The sequence below is a fragment of the Myxocyprinus asiaticus genome, chromosome 49, assembly GCF_019703515.2.
Source record: "Myxocyprinus asiaticus isolate MX2 ecotype Aquarium Trade chromosome 49, UBuf_Myxa_2, whole genome shotgun sequence".
Classification (NCBI taxonomy): Eukaryota; Metazoa; Chordata; class Actinopteri; order Cypriniformes; family Catostomidae; genus Myxocyprinus; species Myxocyprinus asiaticus.
The window spans coordinates 12817286-12844160 of NC_059392.1; the positions used below are offsets into that span (position 1 = coordinate 12817286).

A 26875-nucleotide genomic window follows, 5' to 3' on the forward strand; every position below is an offset into this window, starting at 1 on the left:
TACTTTTAAACCCGACCTAATTAAATTTACAATTTCTATTTAGTACAGATATATACATTGCACATGTAAAACCTACATGTTTACTTGACTAGCCGATATTACATGGTTTAGTCACTATTATCAATGTTAGTTTATTAGAATGTAAGTTCAGTAGGAGTTCGAATCGTCCTACACAACATCCGGGCATTCCTCCGCTTGCGCAGAATCGGAATGGCGGAGGTAAGTAAGCTGCGGGGCTCGAGGGGAAGAACAACACAACGATTAAATTATCCGACCGTTCCGTAACACTTTAACTGCGAGTCGCGTGTTAACGGGCACCTTAAGACCCCCGCCGTCTTATAGACCGACACAGAAAACGGCAAAGATGAACGGTCCTTAATAAGGAGGAAGTTAAAAATGGGTGCGCTTCTCACCTCGCGCTATCTTTCTAGACGCGTTCACGAGCGTTGCGTTTAATTCGCCAGCTCGTGCGCCACACGAAACAATAGGGGACCGGCGTGAACGGTGGTGCTGAACTGCGTCCCAGGTGTACTCGGAGCGGGACGGGTGGCAGGTCTAAAGTTTCAAAAGTGACTAAATACTTGAGAGACTGTCATTGCCTCCTCGACTTCCCTAAAACTGTTTCCTTCTCGCATCGCTTCAGAGTCACTGTGCAAATGTTCAGCACCGACTTGCAGGAAAGCGCCCTGTGCGAGTAAACGCTGCGGCTTTATTCAATATAAACTTAAGTAACGTCCTACACAGATGCGTTCTAACTGTAAGAAAAAACTTTGTGCATGTTTAAATACTTTTAATTGCCTTTGAGAACAGACTAAGGATGTTAAACGCGGAGCACATGGTTTTTCAAGCTCAAAAATATATTAAAAAGTCGTTTTTCCAAGATAAGTAAAATATAAGATTTATAGGTGTTGTTATATAATTTTAACAGTTATGAAGAAGTGGAACATCTAGAGAAAGCATATCTAGAACAAGTTTCCTAGTAATGGTATAACAATAATGTACCATGGTAAACAGTTTTAACTGCAAACTTCAGTAAAGCTCAGAATAGTACTATACAGATGCGTTTTAACTGATATAAAGAAGTAAAAAATAAACTTTATGCATGCTTAAATGCTCTTGATTGCATTTTAGACCACAATTAGAAATGTTTATTATGGTGAACATGGTGGATTACACTCAAAAATATGTTATAAAGCCATTTTTTTTAAGTCAAAAGAGATAAAAGAGAAGATTTATATGTGTTATTATAGCATTTCAACAGTTATGAAGAAGTGAAACATCTAGAGAAAGCATATCTAGACCTTTCCTAGTAATAGTATTGCTATAAATCTAGTAACTTTCATAGATTACTCCATACAAACTGGTAAGCTTAGTTTCACCTGCAAACTTAAGTAAAGCTCTGTATAGTCCTATACAAACTGTTATAAATAAGTAGAAATACACGTTTGTGGTGTTTACATAATCTTGAGTGCCTTTTATACCAGATTTAGAAATGTTTAAGATAGTGAACGTGGTATGTTATGCTCAACATTTGTTATGAAGTCATTTTTTTCCAAGAGACCCTTGTTATGAGTGAAAGAGAACATGTCTAGATGTTACTAGAACATATTTCATATTATTGGTATTGTCATAATTCTAGTAACTTTCAGCATAACACCCCATACAGAAATGTACAAGGTAACATTGGTTTCAACTGCAAACTTCAGTAAAGCTCTATAAAGTCCTATGTAGATGTGTTTTAGCAGTTATGACAAAGAAAAAAGAAACCTTATGCATGTTTGTTGTGTTTAAATAATCTTGACTGGCATTTAGACCAGATTTAGATATGTTTCATATGGTGAACGGGGTGAATTCTATTAAATATGTTAAATATAAGTCATTATAAGTCAGACTTGTTGTATAAGTGAAATAAGAGATATGTAGATAAACATTTCTAATTGTAATGGTTAGAGGTCGACCATTAGTGGATTTTGCCGATACCGATAACTTATGTAGTGGAAAAAGCCGATAACCGATTAAATAGCCGATAATTTTAAAAATGTTACAACATATTCTAAGTCGGCACAGACATAGAGGCCAGAGTCTAAAATGAATAAAATCCCAGATTTAGTACCATTTTTCAACCAAAATCCCAATAATAATCAGAAATTTTTTTTTTTATTGGGTGCATAATGTGGGACTTTTAACACTAAGACTGAAACACACCAGGGACTCTTATTTTTAAAAGAATGACTTAGATTTGGCTCCGTTACAATGCTCTATATTTAATATTTACCAAATTAAGCTTTTTATAGCCTATATTATTATTATTATTATTCACAATATGAAGTTGGAGACACGATTTATGTGCTGACAAGGAACGTTTCTATATAGTCGCTTTTTTCTTTGCATGCCCTCGCTTCAATTATAAAAAACTTAATTTTCAGAGGAACACAGAGGAATAATATTAGCAAACTATAGTTTTGGCAAGTCATTTAGGACATCTACTTTGTGAATGACATGAGTAAATATTCAAACAATTGTTTACAGACAGACTGTTACACTTTTAATTGACTATATCACAATTCCAGTGGGTCAGAAGTTTACATACACTAAGTTAACTGTGCCTTTAAGCATCTTGGAAAATTTCAGAAATGATGTCAAGCCTTTAGACAGTTAGCCAATTATCTTCTGATTGGAGGTGTACTGAATTGAATGTGTACCTGTGGATGTATTTTAAGGCCTACCTTCAAACTCAGTGCCTCTTTACTTGACATCATGGAAAAATCTAAAGAAATCAGCCAAGACCTCAGAAAACAAATTATGGACCTCCACAAGTCTGGTTTGTCCTTGGGAGCAATTTCCAAATGCTTGAAGGTACCATGTTCATCTGTACAAAGAATAGTATGCAAGCATAAACACAATGGGACCACGCAGCCAACATACCCTTTAGGAAGGAGACGTATTTTGTCTCCTAGAGATGAACGTAGTTTGGTGCGAAAAGTGCAAATCAATCCCAGAACAACAGCCAAGAACCTTGTGAAGATGCTGGAGGAAACAGGTAGACAAGTATCTATATCCACAGTAAAACTAATTCTATATCAACAGCAAGGAAGAAGCCACTGCTCCAAAACCACCATAAAAAGCCAGACTACAGTTTGCAAGTGCACATGGGGACAAAGATCTTACTTTTTGGAGAAATGTTCTCTGGTTGTTCTCCGTTTGTACAAATACAAATCTGTTACATACAGATAGTGCAAGGGAATGTAATGGCAGAAGAGGTAGGATGTGTTGGATAAATATAAATAGACTAAGCTGTGTATTTCACATAATTATTGCTCAATGGGGCAGTTTTAACTGTTATGAGATGGATAGCCTGAGGGAAAAAACTGTTCTTGTGCCTGACGGCACTTGTGCTCAGTGCTCTGTAATGTCAGCCAGAAGTCAACAGTTCAAAAAGGTAGTGGGCTGGGTGAGTGGGGTCCAGAGTGATTTTTCCAGCCCTTTTCCTCACTCTGGAAGTGTACAGTTCTTGAAGGAAGGGCAGGGGGCAACCAGTAATCTGCTCAGCAGTCCGAACTGTCCTTTGTAGTCTTCTGATGTCCAGTTACATAGCTGAACCAAACCAGACTTATAGAAGTGCAGAGGACAGACTCAGTGACTGCTGAGTAGAACTATATCAGGGACGTCAGAGCGATGGGTCTGTAGTCATTAAGTCCTGTGATTTTGGGTTTCTTTGGGACAGGGATGATGGTGGAGCATTTGAAGCAGCAGGGAATTTCACACTGCTCCAGTAATCTGTTGAAGATCTGTGTGAAGATGGGGGCCAGCTGGTCAGCACATGATTTTATACAAGTGGGTGAAACGTCATCTGGGCCCTGTGCTTTCCTTGTCTTTTGTTTCCGGAAGACCTGCACACATCCTCTTCACAGATCTTAAGTGCAGGTTGAGTAGCAGGAGTGGGGATGAGGGTGGTTGCAGGAGGTGTTGATGTTTATGTGAAGTGAAGGTCAGAGCGGGTGTGGGGTGTGAGACTGGGCTTTTCAAATCTACAGTAAAACACATTCAGGTCTTCAGCCAGTTGTTGATTCCCTGTGGTGTTGGGGGATGGTGTCTTGTAGTTAGTAATGTCTTTCAGGCCTCTCCACACTGATGCAGGGTCGTTAGCTGAAAACTTGTTTTTCAGCTTCTCAGAGTAGCTTTTTTTAGCCACACTAATCTCTTTTCACAGCATGTTTCTGGCCTGATTGTACAAGATTTTAAACCCACTTCGGTAAGCATCCTCTTTGGCCTAATGAAGCTGCCTGAGTTTTGCTGTAAACCATGGTTTGCCATTGTTGAACATTAAATAAGTCCTAGTAGGAATGCACATATCCTCACAGAAACTGATATATGATGTTACAGTATTTGTGAGCTCATCCACAGAAACACTCCAATCAGTGCAGTCAAAGCAGGCTTGTAGTTCCATCTCTGCTTCATTTGTCCATCTTTTTACAGTTTTTACTACAGGTTTAGCTGATTTAAGTTTCTGCCTGTAGGTCGGAAAAAGATGAACCAGACAGTGATCAGAGAGTCCCAAAGCTGCTCTAGGGACAGAGCGATATGCATCCTTTAATGTTGTGTAGCAGTGATCCAGTATATTTCTGTCTCTGGTGGGGCACGTAATGTGCTGTCTATATTTTGGCAGTTCACGGGTGAGATTGGCTTTGTTAAAATTGCAGAGAATAATAATAAGTGAGTCTGGGTATTTTTGTTCTGTGTCTGTGATCTGATCAGCTAGCTGTTGCAGCGCTGCGCTCACACACGCTTGTGGAGAAATATAAACACTCACCAGAATAAACGAGGAAAACACCCGCGGTGAGTAGAAAGGCTTACAGTTCATAAAGAGCTCTTCCAAATTAGGACAGCACATCTTCTTTAACATTGTTACATCTGTACACCAACTTTCATTGATGTAAAAGCATGTTCCACCACCTTTTGTTTTCCCTGTTAACTCTGCAATAAAAACTACTCTGAACAGCTGAAATCCCGGGCAGATGTAACGCGTTGTCCAGAATGGCTTCACTCAGCCAGGTTTCTGTGAAGCACAAGGTAGCTGTAAGCATCCTTGAAAAGTCCTTATTTGTACGGGTGAGGAGATGTAGTCCGTTTGTTTTGTTAGGAAGAGAGCGTAGATTCGCTAGATGAATACTCGGCAGCGCTGTTCGAAAGCCGCGCTGACGAAGCTTGACCAGCGAGCCGGCTCACTTCCCTCGCTTACATCTCATAGCGCGCTTCAACAACACAGCTGCGCCTCCAACTAAAATGTCCAGCAAAATGTCAGAATAGTCCAAAACTGGGAAGTATCTAGAGAGCAGGTTTGGCGATATAATGCACAGATACATAATACAATTTAAAGACAGCAAATGAGATATACACAAAATTGTTGAAATGGAATGAACACGTATGTTACACAGTATTTACTCAAAATGTACTGAGAAAATCAATTTACAAACACATGATTGTAAACCAATTGCAAAATATCGGCTGCAAAATAGTCACCTGTCCACTTTACCACTATTTGTCACCACTACATCCAAACTCAAGTGATTTAATCAATGTAATTAAATTTTTTAAGAAGCATATCAAATGCCACTGTTTGATTTCATTCTTGAATGTCATCAGACATTACTATCTATTTTGATTGCAAATTCCAATTGAGAATTCCCGATTCTCATCGTCTTCCATGTAGGTGTTCGAATGGGCTCCAAGGGCCAACGCCACAGTCGTGTAGACATTTTCCACCAGGGCTATGCAGCGCCACTGGAGGCCTTTCCCCGGCCAACCACGTTCCTAGAGCAGCAGGACAGGAGCCTTGTGTCCCTGCGGAGGCAGCCGGCAAAGATGGCAACCCAGTCCCACACAGTGAGTGTTGCCTCATTATGAAGACTTGATGGGTCAAAATGTTGTGTCTGTATAAGTTTTCCATTTATAATAAAGAGGTGTTTTGATGACCTGTTCACAGGGTGGTGAGATATCAGTTGAGCAACTGCTGGCACTTTATGGGTACAAGATGCCTGATCCTGTCCTGCAGCAACAACGGGAGCCTAATGAGCTGGCAGCCAGTCTGCCTGAAACAACACTAGATGAGGTGACTCACCTTATTTATAATAAAAAATACACTGAAAAAAATGACTAGTAAGATTGACCTAATTTTTATTTAGCAAGTTTTTGCACACAGTTTCTCTAAGTAAATTTTAATGGTATAAGTAATTATGTCATGAAGTTTTATTTACTTAACTTCATGACATAATATTGATTATAATAGTGAATACATTTTACTGAAACATTTTAGTAAATACAGTAAATATTACTTACAAATGTAATATACATGGTACTTAAGTAAACTTTAAATAAAATTGAAATTCATATATTATTAGTAAATGTCATCTGTTAAACTTTCCTAAAACACGTTTAATCATGTACCATATGGACATATGGAAGTCTCCCACAGGGCAGTTTAATGCATGTTCTGTAGTCTGTTAGACAACATCACCTTGCATAACGGGCAATAGAAACAAGATCCAGAGCTATGCACACAGGTGATGGTAACAATCAACAGATAATTTTATGATCATGAATGGGTAATTTTGTGTACAAAACTACAGACTGCACAAATCAGGAAGTTACCAAACCAAACAACAAAATAAGTATATAAAATGTGTAAATAAACTAGCAAACAGTGAAACCATGCAAGCTCATTTATATTCAAGCCCAGTGCATCCTGGGAACACCAGCTTTGAAAAGTTAAGTAACATTTATATATCTTACTTACCAGTAACATTTTTCTCAAATTAGCTTATAAATATGACAAGATTTTCCACTTTAGGATTGATGCATGATGACACAGTGTAAAAATAACAAACAGTCATTAATAATATTTACTTACAAGCTAGAGCATTAATTTTTACTTGTTTGAATGTAGAATTTACTTAATATTTTCAAGTTCATATTTAAACTAACTTATTCAATGTAGAAAGTACTTAATCCTTTCTTCTGTATTAACATCAACACATAATTTTTTTCATTGTACACTGAAAAAAATGACTAGTAAGATTTACTTATTTACACATTTTTGTAAATTTACAAAGTACATTTTAATGGTATAAAATTAAGGTAAAACTATTTAACTTCATTACATAATATTGATTAAAGTGAGTTAATTTAACTTAAAGGGGTCATGACATACTCTTTTTTTTTTTTTTTTTCAAATAATTGTATTATCTTCCCTGAGGTCCACTTATAATGTTAGTAAAGTTTTTTTTTTTGCACCTAAACAGTCATAATTTACTCATATATAATAATTTTCCACTCTGCCTCTGGCCCTCTGTCTGAAATGCTCAGTTTTAAGCTGTCTGGCCCTGTAAGACTTCAGTGAAAACACCCACTGTTGTGACTGGATAACCATGTGCAGTCCTTCTAATACAGCCATTCTTGAAACACAATCCGAAGAAAATGAACAAACTACACACAACATAATCAAACCACATTTCAGGGTTAAAACATAACGTACACCCAACACATTTCATCTGAATGTATCAAACTGTTCACTCAAGCACAGCATAACCTATCAAACAGTCTTGACATTTCAAACATTTGTGAATGTAATTGTTTACTTATGTTTTTTTGTCCAATAGTCCAATTTAACTGCCCCATCTTTTCAACAGTCCCTTTGTAAAGCTTGAATCAGATTGTGACTGGTTCACAAGCAATACACGCTGACATGAGCTGAAAACACACACAATCCATGCTGAAATGTTCTGAATACACAAGCGTAATACAATTCACGATGATGTTGGGTGCTTCAACAGGCCAAAGCAGAGACGCTGGTCTTCACCAGAGCGACATCTCACATTTTCCCTGTTTGTTTACACAGGGCTGCATGCATTTCTACCAGTCAGTGGCAGCAGCAGAAGTTGTGCTTGTACCGCTCTTAAAACGCGGCGCACATCACCGGTGTTGTGCGGAAACGCATCAGTACGATCAAAGACGTCCATCTAGTCCATGTTTACAAAAGACCAACAATTAAAAATAGCACAGATGGGTGCAAAAACGGCCCAGGACGCCTTTAAAACAGCACAACAGCAAGACAGAAAACAGCAACATGAAACAGAATGAGGGTCTCCTTTTTTGAGTTATAACTTGACATTGCGTCTTTTAAAAGCGGTGCAAGAGGCATGATAACAGTCGAAGCTGGGCACGTTTATATAGAAAAACATTTAAATCCAGAAAGGCACATGAAGGTTTCCTGTATAAGTCTACTTTGGATGAATCTCCCATGATGGGCCCATCTCTCTCCTCTTCACCTGTGTGACTGACTGAGTGCCAGTGGGTGGGGCCAAGGGTGCAATGAAGAAAAATAGGTGTTGAGGTCTTGCTGAAGAGGCAGTCATATGCAGATGTATTTGGTCCTTGTGACATCACAAGTTCCACAAATTCCAAATGAGCCATTTTTCAGGGACTTTTTAGGGGGCCTGGGTAGCCCAGTGGTAAAATACGCTGGCTACCACCCCTGGAGTTCGCTAGCTCGCTAGTTCGAATCCCAGGGCATGCTGAGTGACTCCAGCCAGGTCTCCTAAGCAACCAAATTGGCCCGGTTGCTAGGGAGGGTAGAGTCACATGGGGTAAACTCCTCGTGGTCACTATAATGTGGTTAATTCTCGGTGGGGCACGTGATGAGTTGAGCGTGGATGCCGCGGTGGATGGCATGAAGCCTCCACATGCGCTATGTCTCTCGCTCAACAAGCCATGTGATAAGATGCGTGGGTTGACGGTCTCAGACGCGGAGGCAACTGGGATTCCTCCTCCGCCACCCGGACTGAGGCGAATCACTACGCGACCACAAGGCATTGAGAAAAAAAAAAAGATGGAGTTTTCAGTTTTGAAACTTACAGTATGTTTTTTTATAGTGCAGTGACCCCTTATATGTCAAAAGATCAACGAAAATTTGATTCCTCATGTCATGGCTCCTTTAAACATATCAGTTAATACAATACCTCTTACAAATCTGAAATACATTTAGTAAAATTTAAATGAACATTTTATTGGAACATTTCACACTTTCCTTATAAACATAAGTTTAATAATGAACCACATAATATACAGAAGTCATCCACGGGAAAGCTTAATGCATGCTATGTAGCCTATTGGACAATATCACCTTGCATTACTGGTAATAGAAACAACATTCAGGACTGCGCACGCAGACATCAACACTTGATGTGCAAAATACGATGACTGTAACAACATATCATTTATTTTTTTTATCATGAACAGCTCATTTTGAGAAGAAAATTAACTTCAGGGGCCCTGGGTAGCTCAGCGAGTAAAGACGCTGACTACCACCCTTGGAGTCGTGAGTTCGAATCCAGGGCGTGCTGAATGACTTCAGCCAGGTCTCCTAAGCAACCAAATTGGCCCGGTTGCTAGGGAGGGTTGAGTCACATGGGGTAACCTCCTCGTGGTCGCTATAATGTGGTTGTCGCTCTCGGTGGGCCGTGTGGTTAGTTGTGCGTGGATGCTGTGGAGAATAGCGTGAAGCCTCCACACGTGCGATGCCTCCGCGGTAACGCACTCGACAAGCCATGTGATAAGATGCGTGGATTGACGGTCTCAGACATGGAGGCAACTGAGATTCGTCCTCCGCCACCCGGATTGAGGCGAGTCACTATGCCACCACAATGACCTAAAGCACATTGGGAATTGAGCATTCCAAATTGGGGAGAAAAGAAAATGAACTTCAGACTTCACAAAACAAGAAGTTACCAAATGTAACAACAAAATCAACAATAAAATTGGTGCAAACAGTGAAACCATGCAACCTCACTAATTATTCAAGCCCGGTGCATGCTAGGAACACCATCTTCGAAAAGTAAAATTAAATATTCTTATTTTATTTACCTGTGAAATTTACTCAGATTAGCAAATACATATGACATGGTTTACTTTGAGATTGATACAAGATCACGCATTGTAAAGATAACAAACCATCATAAATAATATTTACTTAAAAGCTAAAGCATTAATTTTTACATTTTGAATTTAAGTACCAATGTAGAATTTACTTAATATTTTCAAGTTCACACTTTAACCTATTCAATGTAGAAAGTACTTAATCTTTCATGCTATTTTACTTAATCGAAAAAAGAAAAAAAAGAAAAAAAAAAATCAGTGTAGACCACGCTTGGATTAAGAAATTAACCACTTTAGAATGAATGTTATAAGGAAAGTTGCATGAAAGTAAATACACTTTATTCTAAGAACTAAATTAGACATGACATGAAGAAAAGTCTCTTACAAAGAAACTAAACATCATTTTAGAAACACATTTCAGAAAAATGAAAAACAGTTGGAACAACATCATGTGTTTCTGGTACTATTCCCAACCTCTGCATTTGAAACAGCTTTCCTTTGCCCCCTTGAAATCCCTTAAATTTCAGAATGACTAAACACATACAGACTCAGTTTGCACTTTAAAATATCTATGGAAATTCTTGCATCATAGATGTTCTTTTTAGCCTTTGTTTTTAAGAGCTCTCAGTAGAAGCAAGTCACTAATTCTATATGTACTTCAGAGTCTCCATTGGGTAATGAAATCGAAGTCTTTTGTAGGTTCAGATAGGCAAAGACCTCTTCTCAGATGAGGTGGATAAAAGCAACCGTTCCTCTGCTGATGACATCGCACTGTCTGTCACGTCTCACACATCTGACCTCTTACAATGTCACTTACGAGGTATGACATCACACACAAATTACAATTATTGTGCTCTCATGTGGATATTCTTGTAAACGTCAGTGCTGGTTGCCTTCTTTTTTTTTTTTGCTTCATGGTTAATTGATATATTTTAAGCAATTAAGACTTCGTTTACACAGCACACAATTCCAAATAGATTCTAATCTGATCTTTAGGATTGACTGTCTACACGGTTAATTGAATCCTTTTGTTCAGGCAGTGTTATATTAATGACATATAATATTACCTGTGTAGTGTCCTAAATAGTGAACGTAGTAAATAGTGAAATAGTAAAGTTACTTGAATTCTGATCTGACAGTTCAGACTAACTCCAAAAATCTTAATATAATTTTAAACCACATAGGAGTGTCTTTCTTTCTTTCTTTCTTTCTTTCTTTTTTTTTTTTTGCTGATCAAACTACAAAAACGAACTTGCGTTGGAAATACTTAAAATTGGATTTGGTGCCAGTGTGCACTAAGTGCTTTAAATTCAGAGTTGGGTTTCACTTTCATGTCCCAGGGATTTTTTTAATGAACAGATTTCAACTTTTTCCTTTTTGTTATATGAAGGTCATTAAAATGACCTGGAAACTTTTTACCAGACCTTCATAATTTATTTTTGGTACTTTTCAAATGCCTTTTTATTTGTAGATTTTACTGTTTTAGCTTTGTGCCCGACCCAGACGTTCAGTATGAAACTATGAAAATCCAATACAAATTATTGAATGTTTAAAACTTTAATAATCTAAACAGAGTGAAATAAACATAAGCTATTTTAATATTCATTGTATGAAAATGATTTTTATCAATTTATCAAAAATTATGACTGAACCACAGTTATGGTTTATTTTGACCAAACAAAACTATTTTGCCCCTAATAATTCTTTCTTCAAAAGTTAGTGTACTCGTTAACCAAGTTGATAAAAGTGTCACTGAAGAGCATGCTTGTGATGAAAAATTAGACAAGTAATATTCTAAGAAAACAAATAAAAATCAATTGTGTGCAGAATAATTTTATTTGTCCTCATTTCCAATCAAGCCTTAATTTTGCCAAATTACACAAAAAATGTGAAAATATTTATTTGTATATTTAGGATACATAAACTGTTATAAAATGCTATGAAATTAGTCTTAGCAAAACAAAGGAGTTGACCATTTTATACGTTAAAAATGTCATTTCTATCAGCGTCATTTCCACCACAGATTTCTTTTAAACACAATACAGAATTTGAGATGTGCTGGAAATTACACTGTGGTGGGAATTTTCATGATTTACAGAAAAAAAAAAAAAAAGACAAAAATCTCCTGTGATGCATGTACCTACACTGTTGGACATTGTTAGTAGACAAATTAAATAAACTAGAGCAAGTGTTACAAATGTTTTAATGGTACTTTACTGTCTAGACATCCAGAGTGCTAAAAGTGTCAGAAGTTGAAGAAACAACCAGTTATATTTGTGGTTTTATCTGGAGCTTAATCGCAATTATTAGTGAATTATTAGTAATTTCACGGTCACCACAATAAAAGATTGTGTTTTGTATTTTGTTTTCAAGTTGTATATTCTTGTATGTTTGTCCAAAATGCTTGGCCTGGCTCTCAGGTGATGACAAAGACACTTCAGTCAGCTCATCAGAAGACGACTCAGAAAGCACCTCGATCCCCTCCAGCGATGGACGCAAGGTAAAACATGAGTCATGTAATGAGCTGCCAATAATTTAAAGGAAAAAAGAGTGTGGTAAACCACACACACTCCAGTACAAAAAAAGAAAGAAATTTATGATGTAATTGAAAAATAATGCTTCTCTAATTAAGCAAAGGTATGAGAGCCTGTGCTACAGAATATAGTGTGGAGAAAGGCACAGCATAAAAGAGATCAATCAGCATCCAAGGCCAGAACTATACATTTTCTTATGTGATTGATTAATGACAGATTCATGAAAATAGATAGTTAAAAATGCTTTTATGCCATGTTTTGGTTATCAGGACATCATGGTGGGCTCTCAATATCAGGCTACAATTCCTTCTCTCTCCTCAAACACTTTTAATGAAAGAGGTGAGTGTATTCTCATGTTGACATCATTTACACTGGCTGCAGTCTTTTGTGGTTTTGCTGATCTGTTTTGCATAACCGAACTACTAAGTCCCCTGCGACCCAAACCTGTTCTCTTACTGTTATCTACAGCCTATGAGAATGAGGACCAGTTGTTGTGGACCCCCGGTGTGCTGTCCATTCCAGCTGTGGAGGAATTTTTGCTTGAGGTCCAGAGAAGAGGGAGTGAAAATGGAGCTATAAACACTTTGACCACAGGAGACACAGTCAAAGATAATGAGCAGGTTAGGCTAAACATTACACATTTAGGACTGTGCTTTCAGCACTAACATAAACCGATGAGCCAAAACATTATGACCACTCACAGGTGAAGAGAACAACGTTGATCTGCTAACAAGGCCACATGTCAAGGTCTGGGTAGATTAGATGGTGTGAACAATCAGTTCTTGTAGTCATTGTTTTGAATTCAGGAGAAATGGGCAGAAGTAAAGACCTGAGTGACTTTGACAAGGACAAAATTGTTATGGCCAGAAGACTGGGTCAGAGCATCTCTGAAACAGCAAGCCTTGTGGGGTGCTCCCGGTCAGCAGTGGTGAGTACCTACCGACAGTGGTCCGAGGAGGGACAAACCACAAACCGGCGATAGGGTGTTGGGCAACTAAGGCTCATCGATGAGCGAGGGCAACGAAGGCTATCCCGTACAGAAAGTCACAGATAATTTTAATGATGGTTACGGGAGGAATATGTTACAAAACACAGTGCATCGCACCCTGCTGCGGATGGGACTGCGTAGCCACAGACCGGTCAGTGTGCCCATGATGACCCGTCCACCGTCAAAAGGGCCTAAAATGAGCATGCGAGCATCAGAACTGGACCTTGGAGCAGTGGAAGGTCGCCTGGTCTGATGAGTCCCGTTTTCTTTTACATCACGTGGACAGCAGTTTACCTGGGGAACAGGATGTACAGTGGGAAGACGACAAGCCGGTGGAGGGAGTGTGATGTTCTGGGCAATGTTCTGCTTGGAAACCCTGGGTCCGGCCATTCATGAAGACGTCAATTTGACACGTGCCACCTACCTAAATATTGTTGCAGACCATGTACACCCCTTCACGGCAATGGTATTCCCTGGTGGCAATGGCCTCTTTCAGCAGAATAATGTGCCCAGCCACACTGCACACATTGTTCAGGAATGGTTTGAGGAACATGTTGAAGAGTTCAAGGTGTTGCCCTGGCATCCAAATTTCCTAGATCTCAATCCAATTGAGCATCTGTGGGATGTGCCAGACCAACAAGTCCAATCCACGGCAGCTCCACCTCGCAACTTACAGGATTTGAAGGATCTGCTGTTAATGTTTTGGTGCCAGGTACCACAGGATGTCTCAGCGGGTTGGCACTGCGTTGGCGGCACGTGGAGGACCAACAGCATATTAGGTTGGTGGTCATAATGTTTTGGCTCATCTGTGTATATTACTTTCTGCGTGAGCCGGAAGTGGCTTACACTTGCTTTAATGTTTGCAATTCCATTTAGTGATGCTGGTGGCACAGAAACTGCACACTTTACCTTACAAATCTCAAACATTTTTCATAATTTGTATGACAATTTACAGTTTAGGATGTGTTTTACAAGCTGCAACTCCTCAAATGTTAATGGTCCTAGAACAGAGCCTTGTGGGACTTCATAGATAACAGGTATCAGAAGACAGTCATGTGCAAATAAAACATGTCAGATGGTTTTTCAAAGACTTTATTATGAAATTACACTTGTTTTTATGGTCTTCTGTGGTTCATGTTTTCATCTTAATTGATCACATTTATTCATTAATTCCCTCTTTGTCTTTTACAGGCTCTTTATGAACTGGTGAAATGCAACTTCAATGCAGAAGAGGCACTTAGAAGATATCGCTTCAATGTGAAAGTTTTCAATGGTAAGGCCTTGGTAATTTTTGTGTATTGTCTCTCTACTTTACTTTTTCTAATCTTCTTTAGGAGGCAGGCATAAAAATATGCATCCATCTCCCAGTTTGTGTAATATGTGTATGTATTTTTTTTAATGTTCCAGAAGAGCTTTGTGCCTGGAGCCAGGAGGAGTGTCGAAACTTTGAGCATGGTTACCGTGTCCATGGGAAGAACTTTCACCTTATACAGGCCAACAAGGTGAGTGACCATTCTGATCCTGAATCAGCACAGATTTTCTCAAAATAAGGTAAAATGTTTACTTTTGGTTACATTTTTCACAGTAATATTTTTTGGGAAAAGAGATCCACCATTTTGTGAAGTGATTAAAAGTTCTGTAGCAATATGTCAACGAACACTCAATTATCGAACTCAGAACGGGCAAAAAATATAATTGTGCAATGCCCCGTTCAGTGCAGATGAATGAGAAACAAGTGTGTAAATAACTATACACTTAAAGAAATGCAATATTATCATTTCGTGATCTATGTGGTTGAGAACCGAGAACTGGTTCTTATTCAGAGCCGGTTCCGTTTTTTTAGAAAACTGAATGAATTTCGTGATGTTTGGTTTTGTTAATGGTTCTCAAAAATGCATTCTTCCACCAATGCGAATTGAACACCGTACTGACTGTGTTTCCTGCACTGCTGTTCAATGAAACAATGCAAAACATACAGCGCAACCAGTGTAGTCTGATTCCTGAACAAATGAGTCAAATGTGCTGGTTCTTTTTAATGTAAAAGTCTTTTGAATCAGTTGAAAATCTTACTGAATTAACTTAGGCTACCAAATATTTTTTTGTTTAGTATTTTTATTTAATACTTAGTTGGGACCAATTTTTGGATTGCATTTATGCCGCATCTAATGGCATAAATAACACAAGTAATGGCAGTTTCCCAAAGCAGCATGAAGATCGTAGAACTTAAGTGCGAAGAGCTTAACTCCTTTTTTTAACAATATTTTAATTATTTATTTAGGCATATTTATTTTTAAACTATTGCAGGGTTACGTATGTCTTCTTTTGAAATCAGTATGATTAATAAGAACATATAATTTCTCTATTGCCATTAGTTGCACTTATCAAAAATGCTAACATAAAGTTACAGTATACTGCATCATCTTTTCAAATTTAGGCCTTTCACGTTGTTTTAAATGCGTTTTTTTCACCCCACTTTTTTTTACCCACGGAAAATAGATTTCCAATGATCAAAATACGTTCATTTAAAGTCCCGTTGTCTCTGATAGACTGAAAGATGCAAGAAAGATACGTTTAAGTTACACGTAAATTACTTAATTTACGAATGGTTTTATGTGCTACTTACTGTAGATAACAATGCTTTTGGGAAATGTGCCGTAAAAGATTAAGTACAACTTACATTAGAGTAACTTTCTAGATAGTGCTTCAGGAATACCAAGCCCTTATCATTTGGCAACAGACTGCTGAGGGCAGTAAATACAAGAATCTTTTTTTCAAATATTTCTTCCTCAGAAATACTAAAAGAATCATTGGAATTGTTGAGGAATCGGAACCAGAATAGTTTCCCATCCCTTGTGATCCAGAAATCAAAATAATACTATATCACCAAGTCCTTGCTTATTCCCACATCTAACATATAGCATTTAACAAATGTTGCTCCTAATTTTTTGACCTCCTATTTGAGACTCAAGTGTGGCTTGTATTTGTCCTTTCTCAGGTCCGCACGCGCTCAGTGGGTGAGTGTGTAGAGTACTACTACATGTGGAAGAAATCTGAACAGCATGAGTATTTCACACAGCAGGCCACCAGGCTGGGGCGGAAAAAGTGCAATTTGCCATCTGGAAACATGTGAGTAAATCTAGTGTTTTTTTGGTTTTGTTTTTTTACTGTAAGGACTCAATAAAGATTGAGAAAGTAATAACTACCCTGTTTAAACCTGGTATTAAGATGCGTTTTGGGTGATCTGATCACAAGTGGACAAGCAAGACACATCACTGTTTACACCTGGTCATAATATGCCTCTCTTTTGACCACTTGTGTTCGAATATTGAGGGGAGGGTCTCAGATTTCATCACAACATTACTGCATGTTAATAAAGCACAAAAAAGTAAGAGAACAAAAATTTCTCCCAATTATACTTGTATTTAATTTAAGCACAAACATGATGTTTAGAGTATATTTTGGTCACATGCGTTTTAACCACATTCGAACACCTCCAAAGGTGGTTGAAGTGGACATTTTTCAAAACATTTTGGACCGTTTACACCTATCTTTAGCATTGTCCCGTTTCAAATTGATCGCCTAAAACGCTTTTTAAAGGAATATTCTGGGTTCAATACAATTTAAGCTCAATCGACAACATTTGTGGCATAATTTTTTTTTTTAAATCAAAAACTCGAGGTTACAGTGAGGCACTTACAGTGGAAGTGAATGGGGCCAATTTTTGGAGGGTTTGAAAGTAGACGTGAAGTTTACAATTTTATAAAAGCACTTACATTAATTCTTCTGTTAAAACTTGTATTTTATTTGAGCTGTAAAGTTGTTTAAATCATAATTTTTACAGTCGTGTTAGAGTTTGTTGACATTACATCGTCATGGCAATGAAGTTGTATAATTGGCTATAACATTACACAGAAAAGATTAGTAAGCAATTTTATCACACTAAAATCATGTTAACACGCATATTGTTTATGTCTTGTGGCTATACTTTTGAAACAGTGAGTATTTTAACGTTTACGAATTTGCCCCATTCACTTCCATTGTAAGTGCCATACTGTAACCCTTTTTTGAGGGGGGGGATTTTCTCCCCCTTTTTTCCCCAATTTGGTATGCCTAATCCCCAATGCGCGCTAAGTCCTCGCGGTGGCGTTGTGACTCGCCTCAGTCCGGGTGGCGGAGCACAAATCTCAGTTGCCTCCGACCGTCAATCCGCGCATCTTATCACGTGGCTTGTTGAGCGCGTTACCACAGAGACATAGCGTGTGTGGAGGCTTCACGCTATTCTCCGCTGGCATCCACACACAACTCACCACGCACCCCACCGAGAGCGAGAACCACATTATAGCGACCACGAGGAGGTTACCCCATGTGACTCTACCCTCCCTAGCAACCGGGCCAATTTGGAAGCTTAGGAGACCTGGCTGGGATCACTCAGCACGCGATTTTTGCCTTTTTTTAAAGAAAAAGGGGCAAGTCAGAATAATTTTTTGTGGTAATCAATATTATGCCACAAATGCTGTTGAATAAGCTTAACTTGTATTGAATATTCCTTTAATAGCAGGTGGAAACCGAGCCAATGAAATGATAAATTAAGGTTGTAAATTAAGAGGTTTACAGAACTTGGATTCTGTTTCTTGACTAAAAAGGATAAGGGTGTATTTGCATTTTGAAGATACCAAAGATTTGATTTTGGGATAGGAGAATACCAGATTTTGGGATGGGAGGATGCCATTCTATAGTGACATCATGTAAAAATATAGGCTTGGCACCACTAGAGGCACTAGACTAGTGGGCAGATTGGGTTGTGTTTGGAGCACATGAAATAAGGCTGCTGGCGCTGCTTGAGCACAATAAAACTCAGGCAATGTTATTGCTGGGAGGGGAGTAGGTACTGCTTTAGTACCAGAAATGGTTCTGGCTTTTAAGCTGTTTTTGTTATAAAGTAACCTTGGTTTTTATTTGCTTTTAAACACTATTTGCACATTTTGCACCTCTGCTATGAAATTAAAAATATTTTTAGAATGCAATTCCTGCTTACTGGTGTGATTCTCCTTGCGACTGTCTTGGTGTCTGTCACACTTGGAAAAGCTCAAACATCACACAACATGAAGTGACACATTGTATGTACAGTAGGGATGCAAGTAATTCAATAAAGAGGGGACTTGATACCAGAAATGGATGAGGCATCTAATGATGCTACATCACTGTTTATTTTCATCATGATAAAAATATGGCCATCTGCTTTATAGAACCAAAGTGAACCTGGAACATATATGAAAGTAGACCTGTGATTTAACACCTTTTACTAGGGCAAGGACAATTCTACGGACAACCCGTGGTTTTCACAGTATCTCCTTAATGTACATGTTTCCAACCTTGTCCTGTTTGGCAATGGACTCTTTAGAGAAAACAAAACCCAACCACTGGTCCAAATAAATGGATGATACCATTTTGAAGAGCAAGTAAAAGTAGAAGCTTATCAATTCTTGTTTTTCTTAGTAAATGTCAGTCAAATGGCCCCATCCTGCCTAAATGGGTGGTTGTTGGAAAGAATAAGCTGCAAATTGTGACTATGCTTTTTTTAACTTCAAGAAAGTAATTTTTCAGGTTAAACAAAAGTTTCTACATTACTTTGATAAAGCTCTGTTGACACCTCATTGATTTCCATTTGTATCTTAGAGAGGATGCTGAGCCAGATGGAGATATTGGTGAGGTGAAAGGTGCCACTCGAGGTTTGCTTAGTAGGTCGTCCATTCAACAAACTCCATTACCTTCTCCAGTCATGCAGCTGAATAAACAAGGTATGTTTGGATTTTGGATATGCTAGTTTGGATATGCCACCTTTCCATTTGCTTCATGGAACCATTCATGGTGGCAAAGTTTCTTAATTTTTGTTTGTGTATTTTGCAACAGCTTCTTAATTTATGTTAATTTGTTCATGTCCTACACAAATGCATTTTTCTTTGTTTTGGTCTGAATGGTCATTTGATTTATTATGGTTTGTTTCATTGTTCTATTCCATCTGCCAGCTTTTATCCCATTGTGTTTGTCCCATTTCTTTTATGTTTCATGATCTTTCATTTGGTTGCGTGATCCAGAGGAGAACCTGAATTGTGCAGCTCAGTTTCAGGGTCGTCCACGACGGAAACGCACGCCACGCTTCCTCTTAAAGCCCTGAGCTTGCTGCGCTTTGACAGCCTAAAACTGACAGGCACACAGGTAAAAATCAGAGATTTAGATAAAAGTCTCAAGAATAAGAGCCGTTCAGTCATGACGTCAATTTGTAGGCCAACCTGCAAGGCTAATTTGCCAAGGGAATGGGATTGAGTTATTTATTTTTTTTTTTTCTCCCCTTTTTCTCCCCAATTTGGAATGCCCAATTCCCAATGCGCTCTAAGTCCTCGTGGTGGCGATTCTCAGTTGCCTCCGTGTCTGAGACCGTAAATCCACGCATCTTATCACGTGGCTTGTTGAGCGCGTTACCGGGGAGACATAGCGCGTGTGGAGGCTTCACGCTATTCTCCGCGGCATCCACGCACAACTCACCACACGCCCCACAGAGAGCGAGAACCACACATTATAGCGACCACAAGGAAGTTACCCCATGTGACTCTACCCTCCCTAGCAACCGGGCCAGTTTGGTTGCTTAGGAGACCTGGCTGGAGTCACTCAGCACGCCCTGGATGCGACTCCAGGGGTGGTAGTCAGCATCTTTACTTGCTGTGCTACCCAGGCCCCCCTAGTGATTGAGTTTTTAGAGTAGAGTGCAACAGTGCCTGCCCACTTTTTCAGCTGTTTTGGTTCTGGAAGTGTTTTTCTCATTCATTTTATCCATAGGGGTTTCATAAAATCAAACAAGTCATGAATCAAATCAACAAGCTCCGAGGTAAATCACCACATTACTTTGATTTGATGACAAAAAGACAAAGGACTGTGTACTTAAAATCTCTCATGAGGGAATGTACTACAGTCCCATGAAAGATTGCAATAAATTAAAAACAATGAAGAAATATAAAACCATTGATTTTAAGTTGTTGATTATAAGTATATAAACAGTATATTTAAAGTATACTGCAAAATATTCACATACAAATAAATATATACCTAGTTTAAGAGTTTTGGGAGGCTGACTAAATTGTGTCATTAACAGTGCGTCATTAACAGCTTAGCAGCTGTTGCAGAGCTCGTTTTGCACAATTTGTTTGCTGTGATTCTCTGATTGGTGGATTTTCCCCCTCAGGATCATGGGTAGTATTTCCTCACCAGAAATTCTGCTATTAAACACAATATTAATTTTTTTTTGTTGAAATATTGTGGACTGATGGCTTTAGCAGAAGCAAATACCATTACATTAATAACCTCGGAGCTTACGGTAGGTCTATCTTTAAGTAGTAAAATGCTCTGTGGTTAAACTTAATGAGACATTGACATTATGTTCTACAGCGTAAATTGCACAGTAATAACTTAAAGGGGTCATGAAATGATCTCTTCTTTTTTTTTTTTAATTATCTTCCCTTAGGTCCACTGATAATGTTAGTAAATAAAATTGCTTTAAAACAGTCCTAATTTAGTAATATATGATCATTTTCCACCCTGTCTCTGGCCTTCTGTCTGAAACGTTCGGTTTTGGCCTAAGCGCCTCCTTAAAACTTCAGTGTAAACGGCCACTGTTTTGATTAGCTAATATTGTGCAGCCATATTTGAAACTTAATCAGAAAAGAATGATCCACAACATTATAAAACTAAATTTCAGGGTTTACACATAATGCACATCCACCACATTGCATCTGAATATATTAAACTGTTCATCTCAAGCACAATTGATCACACTCCAGCACCATAAACTATTAAACAGTCATGACATTTGAAATATTCATGAATGAAACTGTTTACTCACTTTTGCAATCGGGTCCAATAGTGTTTTTAACTGCCTCATCCTCCAATAACAGTTCCTTTGCAAAGCTTGAATCGTATTATGACTGGTTCACAAGCAATCCACTCTGATATGAGCCAGAAAAACATACAATCCACACTGATGTGAGGCGAAAAACTTCGGATTCATAATCCAAAGCACGATGAAGATGCACATATCCAGTATCATCGTGCACTGAAGCCGGGAACGCATCAAAACAGTCAAAGAAGTCCACCCAGTGCAAGTTTACATACACCAACAATTATAATAGCGCAGATGAGCTCGAGAAAGTGTCCAAGGTGCGGTTGTGCTCAAAACAACAAGAGGCAGAAGCTGAATGAAACCGAATGGCTTCTCCTCTTCAGAGTTGTAACTTGACACTGCGTCTTTTAAAAGTGGCCTAAGAGATGTATGAAGCGGTCAAAGACGTCTGTGTAGCACATGTTTTGTTACAAAAATAATTCAAAATAGTCCAGATGGGTCCCCTTTGGTGTTCAGGAATAGTGAGGCCACACTAGGCCTGTTTGTCCTTCTCTCTCTCTGCTTACGAACTGAAGCACCAGTGGCCAGGCCAAGGTGGTCATGATTAAATGTACCCCTAGTGACGTAGGGTAGTCGTGGAAGTAGAGAATGAGGCGTTTTTGCAGCTTGGTTTCAATAAATACTTTTATGGCATTGGGGGTTAAGTTTTGAGTTCTGACATTTACAGTATGTTTGTATAGTAGAAAGACCTCTTATATGTCAAAATATTAAGGAAAATTTGATTCCTCATGACATGACCCCTTTAAGCATGATTTTGGAAGCTGTGCTTTTAAAACGCAAGTCGCTAACATGTTGATACATAAGGACTACAACAGTTGTAAACTCACATGCTTGTAGTAGTTGAAGTCATCATTTAACAACTTGTTGGCAAAAATCACAATGTCTTCAAAATGTACGTTTAAGGTGTATAATTAATAAGGCTGTCAATTTAACTCGTTAATTTAGTACAATTATATTTAAAAAATTCAGATGTACAGGTAACAAACCAACATCTGTTTAAAAAACAGCTGGATGGTGTACTCAAGAATGTAGGGGTCTTGAGATGCATTTTTAAAGTTTCAAACTACATTTAGCTTGACACGGTGTCCTAAAAGATGCTGAAAACCAATGAAACCCAATGCAGCCACAGTGTGATGCTCCAAAAAGCATCCGGCATAAACAAACAAAAATAGCACAGACACAGAAAAACAAACAAAAACAACTTGCAAGACTGCATCCTGTAGAAAAACAGCCATGGCCATGTCCACACTTATAAGTTTTAGTTTGAAAATGCATACATTTTGGGGCCTGGGTAGCTCAGCGAGTATTGACGCTGACTACCACCCCTGGAGTCGCGAGTTCAAATGCAGGGCGTGCTGAGTGACTCCAGCCAGGTCTCCCAAGCAACCAAATTGGCCAGTTTCTAGGGAGGGTAGAGTCACATGGGGTAACCTCCTTGTGGTCGCTATAATGTGGTTCTCGCTCTGTGGGGCGCGTGGCGAGTTGTGCTTGGATGCCGCGGAGAATAGTGTGAAGCCTCCACATGTGCTATGTCTCCCCGGTAACGCCCTCAACAAGCCACGTGATAAGATGCGCGTATTGACGGTGTCAGACACGGAGGCAACTGAGATTCGTTTGCTGCAACCCAGATTGAGACGAGTCACTACACCACCACGAGGACTTAGAGCACATTGGGAATTGGGCATTCCAAATTGGGGAGAAAGAAAAAGAAAATGCATACCTTCTGTCCACACTGAGACAGCGTTTTTGTCCAGCGAAAACTTAACTTCTCGAAAACCCTCTCCCAAGACAGCGGCCCATGTTGTAGCAGCATTGTTGTGCCTGCAATCCACTTTGATAGCATTGTTAAAAATAAATGTTACTTTGTACAACCTTCACATTGCATTCCTTAAAAGGTGACGGGAAGTTTACTCGGAATTGCTGTCCGACGGTGGAACACGAGGACAGTTGCGTTTCAGACTGTACATAGAAATGATGCAGGACCACGGTTCTTACATTTTTTCCACATGCGCAGTAAGGGTATTTATGCATTTTCAGACGTTTCAGTATGGACGAGCAACTTTTGAAAAGGCAATGTGGACCACACTGCAGTCTTGATTGTTTTAGATTGAATGGATCACATGACTAGGTCATATGACAACAAATAGATCATCATTTTCAGATATCTCCGCTTTCCCTGCAACGTAAAGACAGTATTTTCGAATTTGTTCACTTGGGAGAGCGTTTTCAAAAAGCTGTTTTTTTGCTGTCGAAAATGCCATCTCAGTGTGGATGGAAGGCCAAAACGTAGACAAAAAGATGTGTTTTCAAACTAAAACGTATTACTGTGGACGTGGCATGTCTACCTCAGGGACGGATTGACAAACTCAATTGCTAAATGGGTTGCTGTGGACTGTAGGCATATGTTCAATGATATGGGAATAAGACAAACAATATATAGACTTCTAAAGCCACTTTTTGTATTGCCTAATCAATGCTTAACTCATCTGTCACAATAATGTCATATTTTTGAATTATCAGAATTATTAAAAGGTAACACTATACAATAAATGTCTATTTGTTAACACTAATAAATGCATTAGGTATCATGAACTAACAATGAACAATATTTTATTACAGAATGTTTTGATCTTGGTTAATGTTAATTTATGAAAATACAATTTTTTGTGTTAGTTCATATACAAATACAAAGTTTATTATTGGTTCATGTTAGTTCCAGTGCATTAACTAATGTAAACATATACAACTTTTCATTTTAAAAATGTATTAGTATAAATAGATATTAACATTAACCAAGATTAATAAATGCTGTAAATGCTTGTTCATTGTTAGTTCATGTTAATTAATGTAGTGGACTAATGCTTACAAATAGAACCTTATTATCTGATGACCGCGTTATTACATTTAGAATATATTATATTCAAAATAATTTTGATTATTATATATTGAATTCGGGGGCCTTTTTAGCCAGTACTGATTTATGAAATCGTATTAATTGCGATGAATTCAATTTATAAAACATCATATCATCGGTTGACAGCCCTAGTCATTTATGTTCTACAGTAGATAGAACAAAACGTGAAAGTCTTTTTAAGGAATGTTTACGACCTTGTTTTTTTATTCATAAATTGAAAACTGTTCTGAAAGCCCATTGGAAATGGCAAACCCAGGGATGGTTGAAAGTGCTAATTATCTGGGTTTTGGACTACAATATGAACAGCTCTAGAATAAAAGAAAAAATGAATAAATTTATTGCAAAAGTTATTTTCAAAGTTTATTTTGTTCCAGAGGGCATAAGAAACCATGTGGTTTTCATTTGAATACTTTACCACATTCTGTTGATAAATCTTTTTCCTGATTTTACAACCAGGTTCTAAGCGAGACATTGGGGAGATGGAACTATGTGCAGATTCTTGCTCTAGCCCACAGGGGGAGCAAATGTTCAGCCAATTTTCACCACTCCCACCAGCTCTCCAGACTCCTGTCACAGATTGTTCAGACCTGGCCTCCCTGTCCACTCAGCTTTACTTCTCCCCACTGTCCTGTAACCACACCATCCCTTCCTCCCAGCCAGACTCAGGGCTCCCGGAAGCAGGTCTTTATCAGCTGCAGCTGGGCTCTTTTCCTGGTGACGTTGTACCTACCAAGTATGTTGCCTCGAGAAGGCTTCAGCTTGACTTTTCGTTACCTTCCTCACCTGTCCGGTCCCCTGTTACCCCATCCATTGCCGTCCCAGATTTTGGGGTTATCAGCAGCCTCTTCTGCCCATCCTCCACCATCTGCTCCACGCCCATCCAACACTCTCAGTCCCTCGCATAGTGACTCAACAATGGACAACATTCCAGATCTAAACAAATGACTCTACCACATGCAATGAGAGTGTTTTTTAATTTAATAAATCAAATTCATTCTGTTAAACAGGATATTTCAACCACTCATTATTTAATCACCCTGATTTCGTTCCAAACCTGTATGACTTTCTTTCTTCATTGGAACACAAATGAAGGCAGAATCTTTGCCTTAGTCACCCTTCTCTTTCATAGGATCCTTTTTCCATACTATGAAAGTGAATAATGACTGAGGCTAACATCCTGGCTAACAGCACCTTTTGTGTTTTTCCCAGAAGAAAGTAAGTCATATGAGTTTGGAACAGCATGAGGGTGAATCAGTTATGGCAATATTTTAATTTTTAGGTGAACTATCCCCCAAAAGTTTATTTGGAAAGTTGAGAGATTTTGAATCCCTTCAAGTTTGATGGTGGACTTTCAGTAACTGTCATTGCTTTCAGGATTTGTTCATTTCATTGACCCTTTGTGGGATTCTGGCTTTTCTGTTGTAGGTTCTTTTTGTGCAATACAATCTTGAGTTCCTCAGGGGCTTTGATCATTTCCCTCTCGGTCTGGTCCGTCAGTTCATAAGTATGTAGTGTTGAAGAGGGTTTTTGAATGGTTTAAGATTATATGCTCCACAAATGCTTTGCCAACAAATATAATCCTGATTTGCCAGTGTAGTAACACCTAAAGGGATAGTTCACCTAAAAATTTAGATTCAGTCATCATGGCTGACTTTCATACGGGTTTGGAACAACATGAGGGTGAATAAATGATGACAACATTTTCAATTTTAGGTGAACTATCTTTTTAAGTCAAACTCTACTGTGGCTTATTCACTGTATTAAGTTTCTCAGGTTTTGCAGCCAACCTTATTCCCCAGAATTCTTCACTACAGAGAGACTGGGACCATCACATCCACTGTAGTACCTCATTTGTGACTTGTCATTTGCTCAAAGTGCCACCAACCAGGACTTTTGTTATTCACGATAGATAACTGCTTATGTTATCATCCGCATCTCTTTGCATACATCTAGTTTCAGTGTGTATTTTTATATATATATATATATATATATATATATATATATATATATATATATATATATGTGTGTGTATATTCAGGTTCAGAAGATATGAAAAGGAGACAAACACTGTCTTGGCTCATTTGACCTTATGTTTTTTTTTTTTTTTTTTTTTTAGCAATTTATCTATTAATGCTCCTGTTGATTTATTGTCCCTGTTATTATATTTTGTAAATATTAATAATAATAAAAAAGATTCTGCATTCTGTCTACTGTTTTAGCGACAGCCTAATATTGTACAGAAATAGCAACTTTTTTTTCTTTTTTTCTAGTGTCTGTGTGAATATAAAAGAGGTCTTACTCTGCCCTGTGGCACAGGTGATGCAGTTGACAATATAGTACAATGTTCAGTACTCATTCATACAATAAGCACAAATGAATATCACCTATAGGTTACCTATTCTGTGTTTACATCCTCAGTTCAGTGCCTTCAAAATGTAGTTCAGAGGAGTGTAAAAAAAAAAAAAAAACGGTTAATTTTTAATTTAGGTTGTGGATGTGAGTAGACCTGCAATTATAAGCTTGTTTATTAGCATTTATTATATTGTTTGTGTTGACCT

At 38.3% G+C, this 26875-nt stretch overlaps 1 protein-coding gene across 1 annotated transcript; it reads left to right on the top strand.

Moving 5' to 3' along the window:
* Positions 1 to 205: 205 nt before the first annotated feature.
* On the top strand, positions 206 to 26512 carry LOC127438428 (mesoderm induction early response protein 2-like). The gene is made up of 13 exons (XM_051694011.1): positions 206 to 219; positions 5711 to 5883; positions 5984 to 6109; positions 10630 to 10750; positions 12351 to 12430; positions 12734 to 12803; positions 12933 to 13084; positions 14644 to 14725; positions 14860 to 14954; positions 16448 to 16578; positions 19129 to 19250; positions 19548 to 19668; positions 24774 to 26512. Exons 2-12 carry the CDS (start codon positions 5719 to 5721, stop codon positions 19625 to 19627), a joined length of 1224 nt encoding a protein of 407 aa, XP_051549971.1. The 5' UTR covers positions 206 to 219; positions 5711 to 5718; the 3' UTR covers positions 19628 to 19668; positions 24774 to 26512.
* Positions 26513 to 26875: the final 363 nt, after the last annotated feature.

What these genes read in the sequence shown, in the direction of transcription:
- LOC127438428 (XM_051694011.1), top strand. Translation starts at nt 5,719, where the DNA reads ATGGGCTCCAAGGGCCAACGCCACAGTCGTGTAGACATTTTCCACCAG. An exon ending in TGGCAACCCAGTCCCACACA is followed by an intron (nt 5,884 to 5,983) that starts GTGAGTGTTGCC and finishes ACCTGTTCACAG; the next exon opens with GGTGGTGAGATATCAGTTGA. An exon ending in AATTTGCCATCTGGAAACAT is followed by an intron (nt 16,579 to 19,128) that starts GTGAGTAAATCT and finishes TTTGTATCTTAG; the next exon opens with AGAGGATGCTGAGCCAGATG.